Here is a 17,690-nt window from a genome sequence, read left to right on the forward strand (position 1 = left end):
CACACACACACACACACACACACACACACACACACACACACACACACACACACACACACACACAGAGGAACATCTTCATGTGGTTCTGAGCACACATGCACAGAGGCAGACTGTTCTGGGTCACTTGGTGTGTTTGTGAGTTTGGGTGTCACTGTGAGGCAGAGTCCAGCTGGTGTGGCAGCAGGACACTGACAGCTAAACAATCCTCATCTTGGCCTCCCTACTGTATGAGTGTACACACACCAGCACACACACACACACAAACAACACCCTACGTGTGTATCTTGGCCTTAAAAAAATCAGTTTGTCCCATCTCCATCCTTTCCTTTCCTTCTTTTTTCTTCTCCCTTTAGTCACTCTTTATACTCACTTTCCACCACTTTCCATGTTTTTATTGAGTTTCTTAATCTCTAAAGATTTGGCTTCTATTCACAATATCCTTTTAGTTTTTTTTTCCTCTTTCATGCCATGCTAGCAGTTGGCTAAAGCATTTAAGGCCAGGGGGCTTCTGTGTTTGTGTGGGTGTGCATAGATGTTTGACAACTTTTTGGTGCTCAGAGTTCTGCAATATTGCAATTCTCTAAGCCTTGAATAGTCTACTTCCTGAAGCTTTAGCAGAAGTTTCTGTTTTGTGTGTATGTGTTTCAAGGACATTAAACAAGGCAAGGCTTAAGATTCAATTATCTGACCCAGTCTTTATTGTTTCTGTCCTAATGTTTTGGTTTCTTTTATACTGACAATGGCATCAGTTACAGAAATACTGTATTGAGGCCTGCTTGAGCTGGTCAACTTGCCACAAAGACTTCTTCTGTGAGGGTCATTCTGGGTTCAACTCAATTTGAATTCAGTGTATTCAAGCATTTACTTCAGGATGAATTCATATAGGGAAAAACTTGTTAAGGGAACTTGTCACATTCAGGTAATTGGCTGAATACTCCACAACAAACTGACTATAAATGCAAACAGCTTCTATTTAGACTGTGAGTTCTGTCAATTAAAAAGGCATTGAGCCCCACATAGACAGGTGGGTGTATGTGTGTATATGTTGTTTGTACCTGATTTTGCAGAGTGCCGAGCTGTTGTTGTAATTCCCGGTTCTCCTTTTCTTGATCCAGCTTAGATGTGGCCAGCTGTTCCTTCTCTTGGCTCAAGTCTTGTAGCTTGTGCTCATAGTCGCCCTCAAGTTTCTTCAGCTCCACCTGCAGCTCATGGCGTGATGTCAACTCGGCATCCAGCTAATACACGTGAAAGGGTCAAAGACAGGGTCAGACTCATTACAGTATCCTTAAAACAGAGTTTTTGGTGACTTTACAATTGTTGTGTAGTGGTTAATTTCAAGGTAATTTTGAGGGCAGTAAACAATGTTTTCTCAGAATTCACCACTGTAGAAGAAATGGTGTTCCTGATGTTTGATGAGTATTCAGCTAATCATGAACCACCAGTGTCAGGAAACATTCTAAAACATTAGCTTGCTACTTGATATTAGCTCTAATGTGTGACTACAAAATCTACTAACAATGTGGGTTTTCCTGCTCAAGAGTTTGTGGCATTATTGTAATAAAATACAGGCTATGTAAGATGAAATAAGAATATATAAGATATGGCTCCAATTCAGAAGTGGCACTACTACAGGATTAAGGCTGAGCGAGAAGACAGCAAAGGCCAAATATTTTTTGAAACAGATTATAGAAGACAAGTAAAAGGTTTAGAAATACACCAAGTGTAAATATCAACGCCGAAGCCACCAAAACACCAGGACTCTCCAATGAAATATGGGAGCAAAGTGTGTTGTGTGCCTGCACAGGCTTTTAGTCATCCTCTTGAGGCTGCAGCAGTTTCTGTATCACAAAGACTTGTGGAAGCCATTTCCTGCAGTCTAGTGCTTTCAGTTTCATTGTATAATTTACACTGTAAATTGGTGTCAATTATTGAGTTAGAATGCTTCGGTGCACTTGTATGAATTCACTTCTCACTTCTATTTTAAAGCCTTCACGTACATGAAAACAGACAGAGAAACATTTAGCAAAAAATTTTAATTTTCTAACTTTCATACATTTTCAAGGATTTTCTTTCTAGGACACTTGACAAACAGGATAAGAGTATTTAAACAGATGAATCCATGAACACACACATGGCTGTTTAATTTGCCGACAGCAGATCCGTTACTCTCGCTGTCAGGACGCTGACAGCCTCATCCCTAATTCCTGCCAGAGTCTGCCTGCAATTACCCCATCATACACAACCAGCACTCTGGTGTGGGTGTGTGTGTGTGTGTGGTCAAGGAAAATTAATCCAAGTGTGTTCATGTAACGTGTGCTTGTGTGGATGTGCATGTGTTCAACCGATATGATCCCATGAGAGACTGTGTGTCTTTATGCATGCCTGAATGAAGGCTAGTTTCAGCTCCCTCTTTGCAATTATCCTGTCACTGGGACAGAAGCATCAGGGTAGCGGCACACCGCCATCAAGGCATTTTACCCCCTTGTGCGAATGTGTGTGTGTTACATGTGTTTTGTGCTCGTCTGTAAGAGTATTTGTCTGTCGGTTGGCTGTCAGACATGTGTACGCTCATTCTCTTAGTCACCCTCTGTTCCTCCCTTTTTCTCATTTGTCATCTCATGTCAGCCAGACACTGGTCGCACAGAATTTCATTACAATCCCAATGTGTCTTTGTGTGTGAGGGGGAAATGTAAAATGACTTTTACGATGTGCAATTTTCTTTTCTGTCTATAAGACTGTAACAACTTGTGCCCTTTTGGGTTGATGTGTAAATATGTCTGTGTGTAAGGCATGCTGTTGTGTTGCATTATGATTTTCAAATGTGAATGTGTGTATTTCACCTTCTTCTCCAATTCAACTGCCTTGGCCTCGCTGGTTTCTACTTTGGTCTGGTCCACCATGTTGTCTGTGGAAAGGACAGAAGAAAGGAAAAGAGAAAGAGAAATAGAAAAAAGGGTGGTGGATACGATAAAGGTTTCAGACAATGGACCTGTGCACGTCTGGCTGTTAGGACATCGCACCCTTCAGTCTGGCACATGCTGTGTGCACACACACATTCACAAACAGACGCATACACACAGAGCGAGCGTCCTATGTGTCTCCCTATTTTTCCCTTATCACAGTACTCGAAAGTCAAGATCCGTGGGACGATTGTGAAGGCATCTCATTACAATAGGATGCTATCTGTTCTGTGCCGTTTCTACACATCATTATCTTTTAAGCCTTCGATACATACACCTCTGTCTGACTGTGCGTGTATGTGCAAGAGAGGTGGGAGCACATCAATATGCCACTATGCGAACACATCTCCCACCACTTTATTTCAAAGTCTTACATTCATCTTCCTCTTTCTGACAGACTGCAAAAAATAAAAGACAGAGCATATAACAGTCTGGGAGTAATCCATTATCAGAGGTTCTGCTTGGCAGAGGACAGGGTGAGAAGGACACAGGCTAACCAACAGGGTACTTTTACAGAATAATTGCAGGGTCTACAGGTGGTTCAGTGCCCAAGGGCTTGCCGAGCATGTGCAATAAAAGAGCTAATTAACATGAAGATGAATGCCACGAAGTCACTGGATCAAAGACAGCTAATCATGATGCCCAGGAGAGGGATCAAACAGATAGATAGCAGAGAGCTAAGAGCTGTGAATAGCTAAAACAGATAATGAAGAAATTATATAAACTTATAGAAAGTGAATTATAAAGATTGTGAAGAGATAAAGTTTGAGTCTTCAGTTGCAATGATATTATGGTGAGTGGAAAAAGGAGTTGAAACTATGCAGGGTTTCTTACATCTAGATAAACTAAGTAAGCGAGGCAGAGAAATCCATTTTGTGAAAGAGAAGGTTTTTGCCGGATGAAAGAACCTCACGATAATATGCCAACCCACATACAATTTCAGAGTGTGCATTTGTGTATGAGTTTACATAGTTATTGGATGTGTAGTGGTGGTGGAGGAGGAGGGGGGGGGGGGGGGGGGGTACTTCTGTCATAGTGGCTAGGCTAAATGGGACAAACTTCGAATAGAGAGCACTAAGGGAGCCAGAATGTGGGGGAAAATACTGTGCTGAATTTCAGAGTTCAAAGAAAAACACTAAATAATGCATGCAGGGCAGAATTGGGCTGCTTTCCACCGATAATAACTCTGGCAGCCTTAAAGGAGGCCAGCCAGCCTGTGTGTGTGTCAGGACGCATTTAGAAGCAGTGCAATTAGAGCCTCCTGCGGTGAGCAACGGAGACCTGCCATAAAGGAGTATTGAACACTCGAGACATGGCCTGCACCTCCATTTTGCTCCGGTTTAGTTTACTGTAGTCAGCAGGTGTCCTAGTCAACATTTAGAGCTGTCACTCAGGTACACACATTTTAGCATTTCCTGTTTAGATTCAGTAGAGTGACAGGAAATCACATAGATCAGCCGTCATCATAATAATATCTTGATCTCCAGAGAAAAGGCTTTGTTAGCCCTGGGGCTGGTAGCAATTCTGTGTCTTGGATGGAGAACAAAATCTACTGTCCCATTCTGAGTAAAGTGAAGTTAATATCAGGCTTTAGCAATCTGAGTTAATCAAATAAAGTGAGTACATTCCAAAGTTAGTCTTTTTAGAATTCCCTCCTTCCATTTCCCTCGACACTGTATTCTTGCTGAGTTGCAGTGGAGGCATAGAGAGAGAACCTTTGTACTGAAAGGACAGCAACTCTGGAAGATAATCACTTGATCTTTTCAACTCAGACTGCTGAAGCCTCATTTTACTTTGGAGTGTATTTTCGCATAGAACAAGGACTCCAGATTCTGCCCCACTTTCACCTGCATTGAAGGCATATCAAGAAAAGACCTTTTAATGACAAGCATGCAAAGGAGGAATGACCACTGCAAGCGCAACCAGTTTCAACGTTCAGCTGACTATTCCTTGAAGATTGTCTAGAAAATGTGTGAACCTTTCCTTTAAACAAAGGGGATGCTTACAGATACATTATATGGGCACTGCTGACTTTTATTATGTCCATACATTTACTACAGGTCCCTGAAAGGTACCATTTACCAAATCTATCATTGTGTCAGGGATCAGATTTTGGAAGAGGACACAGATTTCTCACCCACTACATTGGGAAATCAGACTCTAGGATTGATTTGTCTGATAAAGCTTTTGTCCTCATGTTAGTCCTTTATTAAGTTCTAACAAATGACTGTAAAACCTGTAGCACAATTCAGCCTACACTGATACACACTCCCTCTCTGGCTCCACCCTGTGGCATTTTGGGGCCACTGCACATTTGTCGTCCATGTAGATAGAAAATTTAACGTGAATTATGGCCAAATTAATGTTAAACTTGCCACTGACAGCAGCACATTAATCGTGTCAGTGATTGGAGTGGGGTAGACCAAAAGTGAGATATGATTGAAAATACTGCAGAACAATGTTTGGTTTTTCTGGTCCATGTGCGTTTTGTATTAATTTGGTCTTTAACGCCTGTGAAAGTGCATGAATAAAGTTCTCAGTTCTAAGGATGTTGGGTGATGGGTAAGAACACACCATGTAGATTTAAAAGAGAGAAAAGAAAGACTTGATCACATGTGTGTTTTGGTGTCCAACTCACCTATCAAGCCTTCAATGTTGAGGCTGAGGTTACGGCACTTGAAGTCAGGGTCCGCTCCATTCCTGTGAAGCACGATCTGACCAACACACTCATCTATGAACTTGTAGTACTGAGGCCTGCAGGTCGGAGGGTGTGATGGATGGAGAGATGGATTAGGAGACAGAAAGACAAGGAGAGACAGGAGGAAGATAAGATGAGAAGGATGAAGGAGGAAAACAATGGAGAAGGAGAGTTAATACATGGTCCAAAATAACAATCATAGCAAATCTATGTCTTTTACAATACCAGCCTAGTCTGCCACATGATGTGAGCAGAGGGTGATATTGACGGAGAGCAAGCAGGTTCATTTGTTCAGACAAATGTGTGAACACGCATGCTTCGTCACTTTGTCTGCAACTGAGATTGGCTGTCTGTGTGAGCATGACGGTTTGAGTTTCTTGTCACAAAGATTGATTGTGTGCAACTGTGTTCGTGAGAGTGTGTTGGTGTATGTCCAGCGCTCCGTGTCTGATCAAACCAACTTCACACAGACACTCAATTTTGGAGGCGTCTTATTCCCTGACCCCATTAGATGCTGCCAGAGTCACAAACTCAATACTTTATTTATTCTGTCTCCCACCCTCCCCTGTCTCTCTTAGTCACTCTGCCTTTGTCTAACACTTATTCCACTCCTTCACTATACTTCAAGGTTTTTTTTTCCTTCAGCTAAGATTTATCCGTGGAGCGAGAGAGACATCTAGTGTCATTCTGTAAAACTGAATGTATTTGGCTACATCCAAAATTAGGCATTTTTCATGAGCCTGAACACATTTAATTTAGGTATTATATATATTTATATATCATTAAATTGTATATTCGGAAAAAGGTGGTTGGTAGGCCTGAGGCTGAATATATTGTGATTAATTCTTAAATGAAAATACAGATGTCACTGTATTAAACTACAGCTAATAAGCCAAGTACAATCTGTATACATGCACAGTGTGTACATGACCAAGTATGACCATTCATACAAAGGCTTTTTCTAGGAAATTGCTAGGCCTCAATCTCTACTTGAGATTGAAATACAGGGAGACCAAGAATGAAAAAAGACCGAAGCAGCAGGTACTCTTTCATTCATTCCCACCCAAGTACTAACCCTTACATTCCCTGTACGCCACTCCTTCAGTCTCTCACCATCTACCTAGCAATTTACCTCAACTCTCAGCTTTTTATTCATTATTGTCTCACCCTCCACCTCCCTTCTCTTTTCATCTCTGTAATTATCAAGCTGTATTTTCTACCACTCTACAGCTCTCCCTCCCACCCTGTCTCTCTGTGGAGTCCGTTACAGAGCAATCCTTTTGTGCTCCACTGGATCACCTGGATGGAGAAGACGGGATAAGAAAGAGGGAGGAAGAGAGGGGAGGCTAAAAGACTTCAGCTTGGACTATTTCTTTGGGCCAAACTACGTTTTCCATCCTCACAATTCTATTCCCCAAACTATGTTAAAAATAAGCCACAATTTCTTGCTTGTCTGATACCAATCGAGGCAACACTGGACTAACAACACAGCTAACTCAATTCAAATGTCTGCATGCCTTCACATGTTCATGTGTGTTCTGCCTGTTTTCTATGATAATGAGTGAAGCAAAGCATTCCTCCTTTCTGTGTTGCAGAGTGTGCGGAGTGTGAAAGCAGACACGCATGTGTAGATGTGCATACACTATGCCATACAACTCTTGACTTGTCCTTAACATTATTCTACCCTCGTCTTGTCATTCAATCATTGGCTCTTCCTCTCTCCTCTGTTTCCTTAGTTAAACCCTAGACACAGGGAGAGACATTAGCATATTTCTGGTGATAAGAGGTGATGATGTTCATTTCTATTAAAATGGAATTGGACTTCTTTGCATGTATTAATTTCTCAGCCTTTGAACGGTGCTCTAGCAAAACAAACAGGGAATGGAGGAAAGGGCTGAGAGGAGGATGTGAAGAGCAGGAATTGAAGAAAGGGGAGAAACTCCTTCTCAAGTTTTCCATATTTCTTGGTTATACTTTTAACAGGACTGCTTGGGCACTGCAGAAGAAATTGTCATTGATAAATACATAAGCACTTTCCTGTATGTATATGAAATGGCTGTATGATTTTGACAAAAACAGCATTATTTTCTGCCATAAAACTCAATATTATACAACAATTATAATTAGAAAACTCCTTTATCTTTGCTTCTTGTTACATGCAGCTTTTCTCTGTGTGCCCAATCATTCAGAAAATTAACAATTAGCATTATTCTTGTTTTTATTGCCCATAAATGACAATGTATGTTTCACAATAATAGAGCAGCAGTGATCAGTAAATCCCAGATGGCACAATATCTAGTATCTTGTCACAAAACATTATGTTAACACTAATACATGAATGTGTGAGCAGGAGCATATGTGTGAGAGTAGGGACGTGTATGAGTGTGTATATGTCCATGTGTTACCTGGCCAAATAATCATTACGGATCAGCAGCAGGTGCTGCATCAGGGACAGGAAGTGGTTCTCAGCCTTGGAGTCCTTCACAGTGTTGACTACGATGTCAAACACTTCCCTCACATCAGTGAAGCAGAATTAAGGCTCAATAACAAATGAATAGAGGAGTTACAATACAAATACAAATATTAAAAACTCTGCCTGTACACATCCTCAAAAATCAATGACAATCGGTGACTGAAACATCTTGTAACAACATTTTCTGCAAGACACTGATGTTTGTGCAGAATTATAGTGACAAACAAGTCTGAGACCACATTCATAGTCCATCTGATAATATTTGTTGTATAGGGACTGTGATGCAATCTCAGAATGTTTTGCACAACTACCACCATCTGTTCAATCACACAAATGTGTTTCAAATTTTGATCTACTGTGTTAATATACTGTGTTATATTTTTGATTGCAGGCAGCAGATAACAGTGTTGTAGTGAGAGCGGCAGCCTCACTACAACACTGGAGACACCTGGTGTTGAAAATCATAACAGCATGTCAAAAGCAGCAAGGAGATTTACAACAGTTGGTGTATTTCCTTTTGAGCCCTTTTAAAAAACAAATAAATAAATAAACTTATAGTAAAAGTATTTTGTTACAGTAAGGATGACATTATTTTAATCAAAGTCCACCAGTGGTTGGATGTTTTGCTATACGTCACAGCACTACAGATGAGCAGCTAATGTTGGTGAGATGCTTAAGGAAAAGATGGATTTTGAACGTAAAATGCCCATGCAGGGTTACAATGTCGCTAGAACCTGAACTATTATGCTTATTAAGTATGAAAATATTCATTTTGCATCATCCTTGAAGAAATTTAGTGGCAAGGCTGATTGTACAGGGAAAGAAAGGAGCAATCTGATGTTAGGCAGATAGCCGAGTCATTATTATGCTGGGAATATATGCACATAATTCTATAATACTCTGTCTGAATCATACATGTTCTTTCATTATTAAAAACATGATAAAGGTTTTTCCTTATATTATCAAACTAGCAAAGTGATGTTAACACAAAAGCACAAGCAAGTAAAGTTATGTCCTAAGCCAGAAAAGAGATTTTCAAGGTCAAAAAGTAGGCTGAAAATTTCTACAAAGTGACAATTTTGCCCAGTGGAAGGATATTCCATCTCAATTCGGATGTCATCAAGACGTGCTTTGAGGTCCTCAGAGTCATCTTCAGCCTGCTCATCAAACACTGTGAGTTGCACCCTCAGCTCTTCGTTTTCTATCGAGCGCACCTCCTGCAGGGAGAGTGATGGGGGATGAAAAGGCAGGGGGGGAGAATGGCAGGAAGAGAGTGACAAACATCTGAGTTTAGACAGTTGAAAGAAAGTTTCATACTGCATATGAGTGTGTGTCAGCCAATCAGCAAGACAGAGCCATCAAGAGTGAGAGAGACATGACGAGTGAGGATGTGCAAATGTGTGTCACTTTGAGAGAAGATCAAAAGAGTGTTTTCGGTACCATCAGCTGTTCTCTGAGTCCCAGTCTGAGTAGTTCAGAGCGAATATGGATCCTGAAGTCTAACTCTTCTCCCCGGCTGATCAAGGCATTGATCAGCTGCATGCAACCGCCCTGCAAACAAAAAAAACAAAACATTATAGAGTCAGCTTCATGCTTCATGTTTTAGACTAACTGGATAGATGATAACTGTAATAAAAACAAAGTATTTGTCAGCTGAGCAAGTCTTTTACACTGCAGATTGCTAGTGCTGTCTATCAAATGCAGCTGGGTTGGTGTCATTTGTCACACAGAGTATGTGTGTGCATGTGTCAGTGTACCTTAAGAGCAATGTTGTGATTGCTCACGCCAGCAATGAGAGGCTGAAACCTCTCAATGTCCCGTCTCTCTGCCTCCTCTGTAATGGCCTCCAAAACACGCTCATGACTGCAAAGAACAGACAGTTTTGCACAGCATATAAAATGTTAAAACAAAACAAATACAAAATAAATAAATAAATAATAATAATAAAAAAAACATGTATGCAAAATGAAAACATTTGTTGCTTTATTTGATGGCCTTTTAAAACCGGACATACAGGGCAAAGCAAAAAAGTCCAGTGTGCTGGATTTAGGGGGATTTAGGAGGACCAAAAATTACAGTCAGAAATTAGAGCTGGCCTTAAAATAATTTCACAGATTTTTCATTTTTCAATGGATATTTCATTGTTTGCGGTCTATAAAATCACAGCTAGATGCCACTACATCTTACACACTGGACCTTTAAAGGAACATTTTATGCAATATGTGTGTTCATATGTTAAATTGTTGATGTCAGCGCTAGGTTGCTAGTCACTACAAACAGAGCAGTTCTGTCATTTGATATGACACAGCATTTGACTTGTACTCCAGATTTTTAAACCAAAGCAGTTAGAAATTATGGCCCTGGACAATCACATCATGGTACTTCTTCCCTGGAGTCTGTGTACAACTTATCAAATTACATGGTGTCAGCATTTCACTCATGCTTACAGGTTATCAGAATGTTCCAGAATGGAGATGGCAGAGAGCAGCCTGACAGCATCCACCATCATATGAGGCACCCGGGGGTTGATGGCTTTGACCAGCAGAGGAATTCCCTCAACTGTCTCCAGCATGGATTTCAGACCATACTAAAGAGGAAAGAAAGGATGGAGGAAGAGACAAAGTAGAATGAGGTAAAAGCTTTATGGTTTCTTTTCTATAGCTAGCTTCTATATATTTTTTGTGTGATATGGACTGGACCCCATTTTTGTGTGTATAGTGCCAGCGGTGACGAATGTTCTCCTTGGTGTCAGGTAATGAAGACTGATATCTATTGTATGACTTTGTTAACTCATGGTGATCTTGATTTGGTGAGCTGTTACATGTAATTGTAAACAAACCTCCGGCAGAGGATCGTCACGTAATCGTGGACTGTATTTAAGCACTGTGTCACTTTGTTAACGTTGTGTCTTGAGATGGGAGGTCTTTGCTACTGAAACGTCGACCTTTTTCAAATAAATCAATGCAGAGGTAAAAAAAAAAACAATGTGTGTGGGAGTAACTAGTTTTCATTGGAATCAAATTATAGTGTTTACATCAGGAGGATGAGTATTTATTGGACCAGATAAAACTTGCTCTGACTGCAACAACTTTGGAAATGCCAAGCATATATTTTCTTTTGATAAAAACAAAGTGGTTTAGCAGTCTGACAAGAGCCAACACTTTTAAAATTCTACAAGGGAGTACAGGCTGCACTTGGTAATTGGTTACCATCGATTACCAAGTTATTACTACAGGCTGCTATCATCATCATCATATAGACATTGAGTACACTAAGGGCGATGACTGTGACAATGATTTAATGCTCGATAAATGAAATTCATTCAAAATCTAGTATTGACCAATATTGCAACATTTACAAACAATGACCAGTTTGGTTCAATTATGATGTATCTTCACAAACAAACCGAAGACTGACTTCTTTTAAATTTACTACAAGCCAGACTTTTAACAATATTTGTGTTGTATCACTTTACCTGATCATTTTACACTGTATGTCTTTGACTCTATGCCTTTTAAGTATTTAGCTTTTGTGATAATGATCTAAGCCAGTCAGAATTATGTATTACTTAAGAATATAAAGAGTAGTTTTGCATTTTGTCTCTTGTAGGTACCACATATCATTGTTACTCACTTACTGTGTGATGAGTAATTATTACATGTGATAGAGGTAAAGGTTATCTATGACCGCAATCACTGTAATAAACTGGCCAAAGTTGGTCACACTGACTTCATGATGCCCTCAAGAGGAAAAATAGTGAAACTACAACAAGCACAGGGAATGGGATAAATATTATTCTATTACTAGTTCTGTTACTTACATACAGCAAACATGTGCAATTATATCAGTGAAAGGATTAGGTGTTTTGATGTAAGTACAGCAACAGTCAATTTTCTTACCTTGTTGTTCATGAAGGCTTTTAGACAACGAATGATTTCATGTTGACACTTCACTCCCATCATTCTAGTTAGTGGAAGAAAGAAGATGGACATAAGAAGACATGAACACAAATTCTGTGGTTATTCCAAATTCCGGTTGTTTAAGTGTCTTACGGGTACTCGTCTTTGTCCTCCTGTAGTCTTCTCAGCAGATTCAGCAGCAGGGCCAGCCCCTCACCTCCAAAGTTCTGCACCCAACTAGAAATGACAAGACAGCATGATTTTTCAGAAAAATAGCATGACCTGCCTGCATTTCTGATGTTAAAATAAGTTTTTTGTTACTGACAAAAAATGAATAAATAACCTTGGTACATACACACTTGGTAAATAGTTTGGTCCTTCATCATTGTGTAATGCGTTTTGTCAAGATGGCCCAGGAATAATGAATCACTGAATTTGTTTGAGCAGTAATTGTATATTACAAAGCAAATACAATGTTTACAATTACTAGTCCCAGATGAACAACCAAACTGAACTAAAAACTCTAATGTCAGAGGGAAAATAAATCTCTACAAATTGATCTAATTGAAGTGCAAATTTTGAAAAACAGACTTTTCTTTATTTAATTAATGTTCATCTTTTTACCGTCATACATCTAAATCATCACTGCTCTGGAAAATTGGTTTCAGAAGACGCGTAACAGAGTAAATTGAATAGAGATCAGCTGTGTGAGGGACTGCATAAGAATTTGCTTCTTTCAAGTCACTATTTAATAAAAGCTTATATCGCAGCAATTGAGGCATAAGTGATGAGGTCTGTATAACATTTGCACATCTGGACAATGCCACTTTTAATATATTTCTTTGCATAATGGCTTACGGTCTGTCAATTATAGACTGATCGTAAAAGATCTATAATTTTAAAACCCCAAGGTAGATTGACATCTGGACTCAATATCAGGAGACTAACACAGTTAATTTCAAGCGGTCAGTGTTTTATCTTTATACTGAATACGTATGTATATTACCTGACAGGGTTGTTATTGAGGGAGACTCGCAGAGATTCCAGACAGCTCAGCAGCTGTGTGTCTCTGTAGTCTGATTTTAACTCCTGGATGTACATCATGGCTGATTTGGAGCCCTCCTTCTGGTCTTGGCCCTAATCAACAAATACAAACAAACACAGCGGGTAAACAAACACAAAATCGTTTGTTTTCCTGCTATTATATCTGTCTTCTCACAGGTTATAATTGGTATTATTTCCACAAGAGAGCACAGCTGCAGGGCTCCGAGGGCAACAGTCAAGCCCAATTTGAAAGTTTGATTTGCTTTATTAAAGGGTATTGTGTGTAGGGTTTCTCTCTTAATAGGCTTATTTCACAGTTAAATGAACAGTGCTAGCTACCATCTGTGCTTGGTTATGTTGGTCCTTTGGGCTATCTGCTTTCATCACATTTTATTATATTACTCCTGCTGCTGCTGCTGCTGCTGCTACCACTATTACTAGAAGGGTAGCTGGTCCTACCAATGATGGTTTTGATATTTCACTGACTCTAGATTTCACAAGTGAATACATTTGTATTATGTATAAAACAATCGAGCCTTCACTTGTATACAGACAGTCAAGGAGAGGCATTTGTCTGCATATTTGTCTGATCAATTAGTCTAACGATAATAACCGCTATGTCAACCACTAACACTCAGTCTGGCTTCATGACAGGCCAGCATCTGCCACTTTGTCTTCGGCATGGAGTAATATATCATGTAAAGGACCAAATGCTTTGTAACTTGTGGCTATACTGAACCAGTACTAAAAAAGACTGCAAATTCCCTTCAGCACGTTGTGTAAGCAATATTTATTTTGGTACTGACAGCTTTAGACGTGTGGAGGTACTGGGAGACCATCTCTCGTTTGATCATAATGTCTTTTTCCCGTAGAGGCTGCTGCTTCTCCTCATTCAGGTTCATATCCACCTGGAGAAAGACAGGAGGAAGGGGATACCAAGAAAAACAAAGCACAATGAAAAATCTTTTTAACCTAAGCCATTATTAAACAGAAAATACATACTAAAATGAAAATCATGTTGTATTGAGGTGAGGAAAATAAAGCCTGTGAGCAGAGTTGGTTTAAGGTGATACAATTCAGAGCAGACTTATTAGATAATACTACATTACTTAGTATTATCCACTCACAAAACGAAAATCAGAAGTGTTTCTAAGTACAAGTAGGGCTGGGCAATATATATTGAAATGACATCGTTATCATGATACAAGACTGTATCTTGTCCTAAAGTGTCTTTTCCTGGTATTAAAGGCTGCATTACTGTAAAGTGATGTAATTTTCTGAACTTACCAGACAGTTATACTTGTTCTAATACTTGCCTTCAACCATTTAGTTATTATATCCACATTAATAATATGTATTTATCAAAAACCTCTAACATTTTATGAGAGCACCAATACTAATCCCGACAATATTTATGCAATATCAAAATGAAGGTAATTGGTCGAGAATATAGTGATTTGATTTATTGTTGATTGAGTTTGAACATTTATGAAGTGTGTTACGACCCCAGAGGTTGTATAAACATTTCTATTGTATCTGCTTTAATGCCCCTCTGTGTTACCTGAGTGTGTGTGTGTGTGTGTGTGTGTGTGTGTGTGTGTGTGTGTGTGTGTGAGAGAGTTTAAAGGCCGGCTGTTCCCAGTTCTTGTGGGCTCTCCTCTCTCAGCCAGACTGCATGTCTTTTTGTGTACTAGATCTGTTTTTTAATAAAACCTTTAAAAATGCTTTGCTGCTGGTGGTGCTTGGGGGATGGGAAGAGGAGAGTCCCATTTTCATGTTGTGCTAGGGTTTCCCCTAGGCCCTGGTCATAACAAGTGCTTTTGAGGAGATTTTAACATATCAAGAAATATATTTTGTATTGCAATGTAGTCTAAAAATAGAGATATTAGTTTGAGGCCATATCACCCAGCCCCAAGTACAAGCTTCCATGGCTGTCCAGTGGAGATAATGAATCTTTTAAGATCTTCTCACCATCATCTGTTCGAAGAGTTCCAGGACGTATTCATCAGAATGATCATGCAGCATAGCACTCTGAGCATTGATCTCATAGTTGGCAGCTGAGGAGTGTCGCTGATTAGGATTATGACCGGGCTTCTCCTTGTCCTTTTTCATCCTCATGCTGGTGAAACGCTCCAACTGGATTAGCAGACAATATGACACAGGTAAGAGGAACAAGGTTAGAGAGAAAAAGGGTTAGGGGTTAGGGTTAGGGTTAGGGTAGCAAACCATAATCAACTCACAGTTTGAAGACAAGTCTACTCTCTAAATACTAATGTTCAATTATTGAACAATAATAAAATTCCCAAAGGCATTTTTTTCCCCCTTCGTTTTAAGGATATATTATATTTTCTAATTAGTAGAAACCTTTCAACAATGTGAGATGATGATTAGGGATTGCAAATGTCAAAAGGTGCTTGCCACAAATATTGCAACACAAAGTCAACATGCGGTTAAAACTGGCAGGTGCACCACACTCAATTTGAACAGACAATGGGGGATCCTTCCCTCTGCTTTTAATGACTTTGTGTGATACATTGCCAAGGATTGCGCTTAGTATTATTGTCATTTACTGCCAAATGAAAAACACTTAAGAACATTAACTTTAGGATACATGAAACACTTGGCACATATTAACACAGTGACCCTCCATAATGGTTGATAAATAATAACTGTTCAATAACTATGATTTCAGCATCTTCCTGTTTAAGGACCATGAAGGCTTTACTTTCTTATGTGCCAAGTATTTCATGCCATTAGTGTGCATCTTCAAGCATGCACATTCAATGTGAGTACAGCAGATTGCAAAACAGATACTTAAGAACATCTGCGTTACAGTGGTTTAGGTTTGTATGACAGACGGCAACATGACATTAAATGGATAATGTTGAGATGGTTTATCAAAGACCACAAGGACAGATGGAGGAGTCAAGCACACAGGCGATGGGGGCAAGCCGTTAAAAACCTACCTCGTCAGGAATCAGCCGTTTGAGTTTCTGTAAAGGATGATTGGATAAAAGGGAGGAAAATGGCACATAAGGGTTAGTAAAATTGAACAAACTACGGGGCAAGGCAGTGACAAGGAGGGAGGCAGGTGGAGGGACAGAAAGATAAATAATTATGACAGGAAACCGATCAAGGAAAACTAGAGTTCATGAGTGACCTACAGCAGGACAAGGGGGAAAAACTATACATAAATCAATATTATAACTCTATCTAGTCATTCACACATCTCTCTAGGGAACTAATACATTTAAAATAGAGATTAATTTGGGGTAAACAAGACATCTGAAAGCTAGTAATTACCTGTGTGAACTATTATTAACAAATCAGCATTCATAAAAAGTCACAGGCAGAGAGACATCAATACATTTTTAAAGAGGGGAAAGTTGCACCAATATATCTGAAATACACCTGCACGTCTTGGCCACTAGGTGTCAGGCTATGTCCAATAATGTCCCCATAGGAAGCTCAGTGTCAGCAGTAACACTTTCAAAGTGTGCAAACACATACTCTGACAAAGCCCATGCAGAGCTTATAACATCAGAGAATAATCACAACCAACATTAGTTTCACAAAATAAAATGAATAAAACTGTTTTCAAGAATCTTAGATGTAGGATGACATCGACATTTTGCTCTTTAATGCAAATGTGCCTGGTATTCAAATTTAAAGGAAAGCTGTTTTCCATGTATTTTGACAGAGGAAAGCAAAAGGCACAATGCACCTCTGAGTGCTATAGTATGTCAACAACAACCTACAAGACATAAAGATGAGTCTGGACATGACATCCGACCCCTTGTTCCCACATCAAATGGCATGTAACCTTGGGGGTTGGTCTTAACTGCAGAAGTCTGAGGGTTAAATGGTCACACAGAACAGAATCTTCTCTTCTCTTTCACACAAACACAAACACACTAAATGCAGAGCTATTGACAGATGTTTCTCTTCTGTCGTTAGCTAAGCCCCGGGGCAGGGAGGTGCACTAGCATCTCTATGTTTATCGAAGCTTCTAGACAAACACAGATGTACAGTGTCGTCAGCCAGTTTGATTAGATAAAATCGATGTATTTTAAATAAAATTTGAATGAAGACAAAGCAGATTGAAGAAGAAGTAGATTTTTATGTCTGGACAAAGACAGGAAATTATGAATATGAAAAATTATAGACATTATGACTGCAGATACTTTTAACTTAAATAATTTTAGGCATTTAACTTTTCTGATAGATTAAGAATAGTACACCAAATACATCCAAAAAAAAAATAAAGGAAAGTAGTTTTGCCAATGGATTTGTGAAAGGTGTTGGCCAGTATGTGAAGGCTGTCAATATGTACATGTACAATACCACAGATAGCACCAAATCTAGTGTTTTCAAGGAGAAGTGTGCCCTTTTGAGGGCCTTTCTTTAGACACAATGAGAACAAGTGCTGGGAATAGTATTTTCTCAAAGAAGTCTGCTCCTTGAGGTTTCTATTACTGGTAAAATGTATAGACCAAGATTGAGAAAAAGAGCTTTTCAACAGCGTAAGGTGACACTATCTAGTAATATATCTGGTGACCTCACTCTACCTTTATTTTTTTATTCTGTTACTTGTAAATCTAGTGAAAGCTCCACTT

General features: G+C 39.4%; 1 protein-coding gene across 1 annotated transcript in view; it reads right to left on the reverse strand.

Annotated features, from left to right (window-relative positions):
• Nucleotides 1-17,690, reverse strand: part of diaph1 (diaphanous related formin 1) — a 95,946-nt gene that overhangs the window by 59,391 nt on the left and 18,865 nt on the right. Inside the window, exons 2-15 of the mRNA XM_084353599.1 lie at nucleotides 16,041-16,067; nucleotides 15,046-15,210; nucleotides 13,881-13,982; nucleotides 13,037-13,167; nucleotides 12,184-12,267; nucleotides 12,031-12,094; nucleotides 10,579-10,718; nucleotides 9,889-9,994; nucleotides 9,572-9,682; nucleotides 9,230-9,348; nucleotides 8,064-8,180; nucleotides 5,599-5,714; nucleotides 2,841-2,905; nucleotides 1,056-1,235 (exon numbers count right to left, since the gene is read on the reverse strand). Coding sequence (XP_084209725.1) covers nucleotides 1,056-1,235; nucleotides 2,841-2,905; nucleotides 5,599-5,714; nucleotides 8,064-8,180; nucleotides 9,230-9,348; nucleotides 9,572-9,682; nucleotides 9,889-9,994; nucleotides 10,579-10,718; nucleotides 12,031-12,094; nucleotides 12,184-12,267; nucleotides 13,037-13,167; nucleotides 13,881-13,982; nucleotides 15,046-15,210; nucleotides 16,041-16,067 — 1,527 coding nt within the window. The remainder of the gene's footprint in view (nucleotides 1-1,055; nucleotides 1,236-2,840; nucleotides 2,906-5,598; nucleotides 5,715-8,063; nucleotides 8,181-9,229; nucleotides 9,349-9,571; nucleotides 9,683-9,888; nucleotides 9,995-10,578; nucleotides 10,719-12,030; nucleotides 12,095-12,183; nucleotides 12,268-13,036; nucleotides 13,168-13,880; nucleotides 13,983-15,045; nucleotides 15,211-16,040; nucleotides 16,068-17,690) is intronic.

The sequence above is a fragment of the Pagrus pagrus genome (assembly GCF_965226575.1).
Source record: "Pagrus pagrus genome assembly, chromosome: 5".
NCBI lineage: Eukaryota > Metazoa > Chordata > Actinopteri > Spariformes > Sparidae > Pagrus > Pagrus pagrus.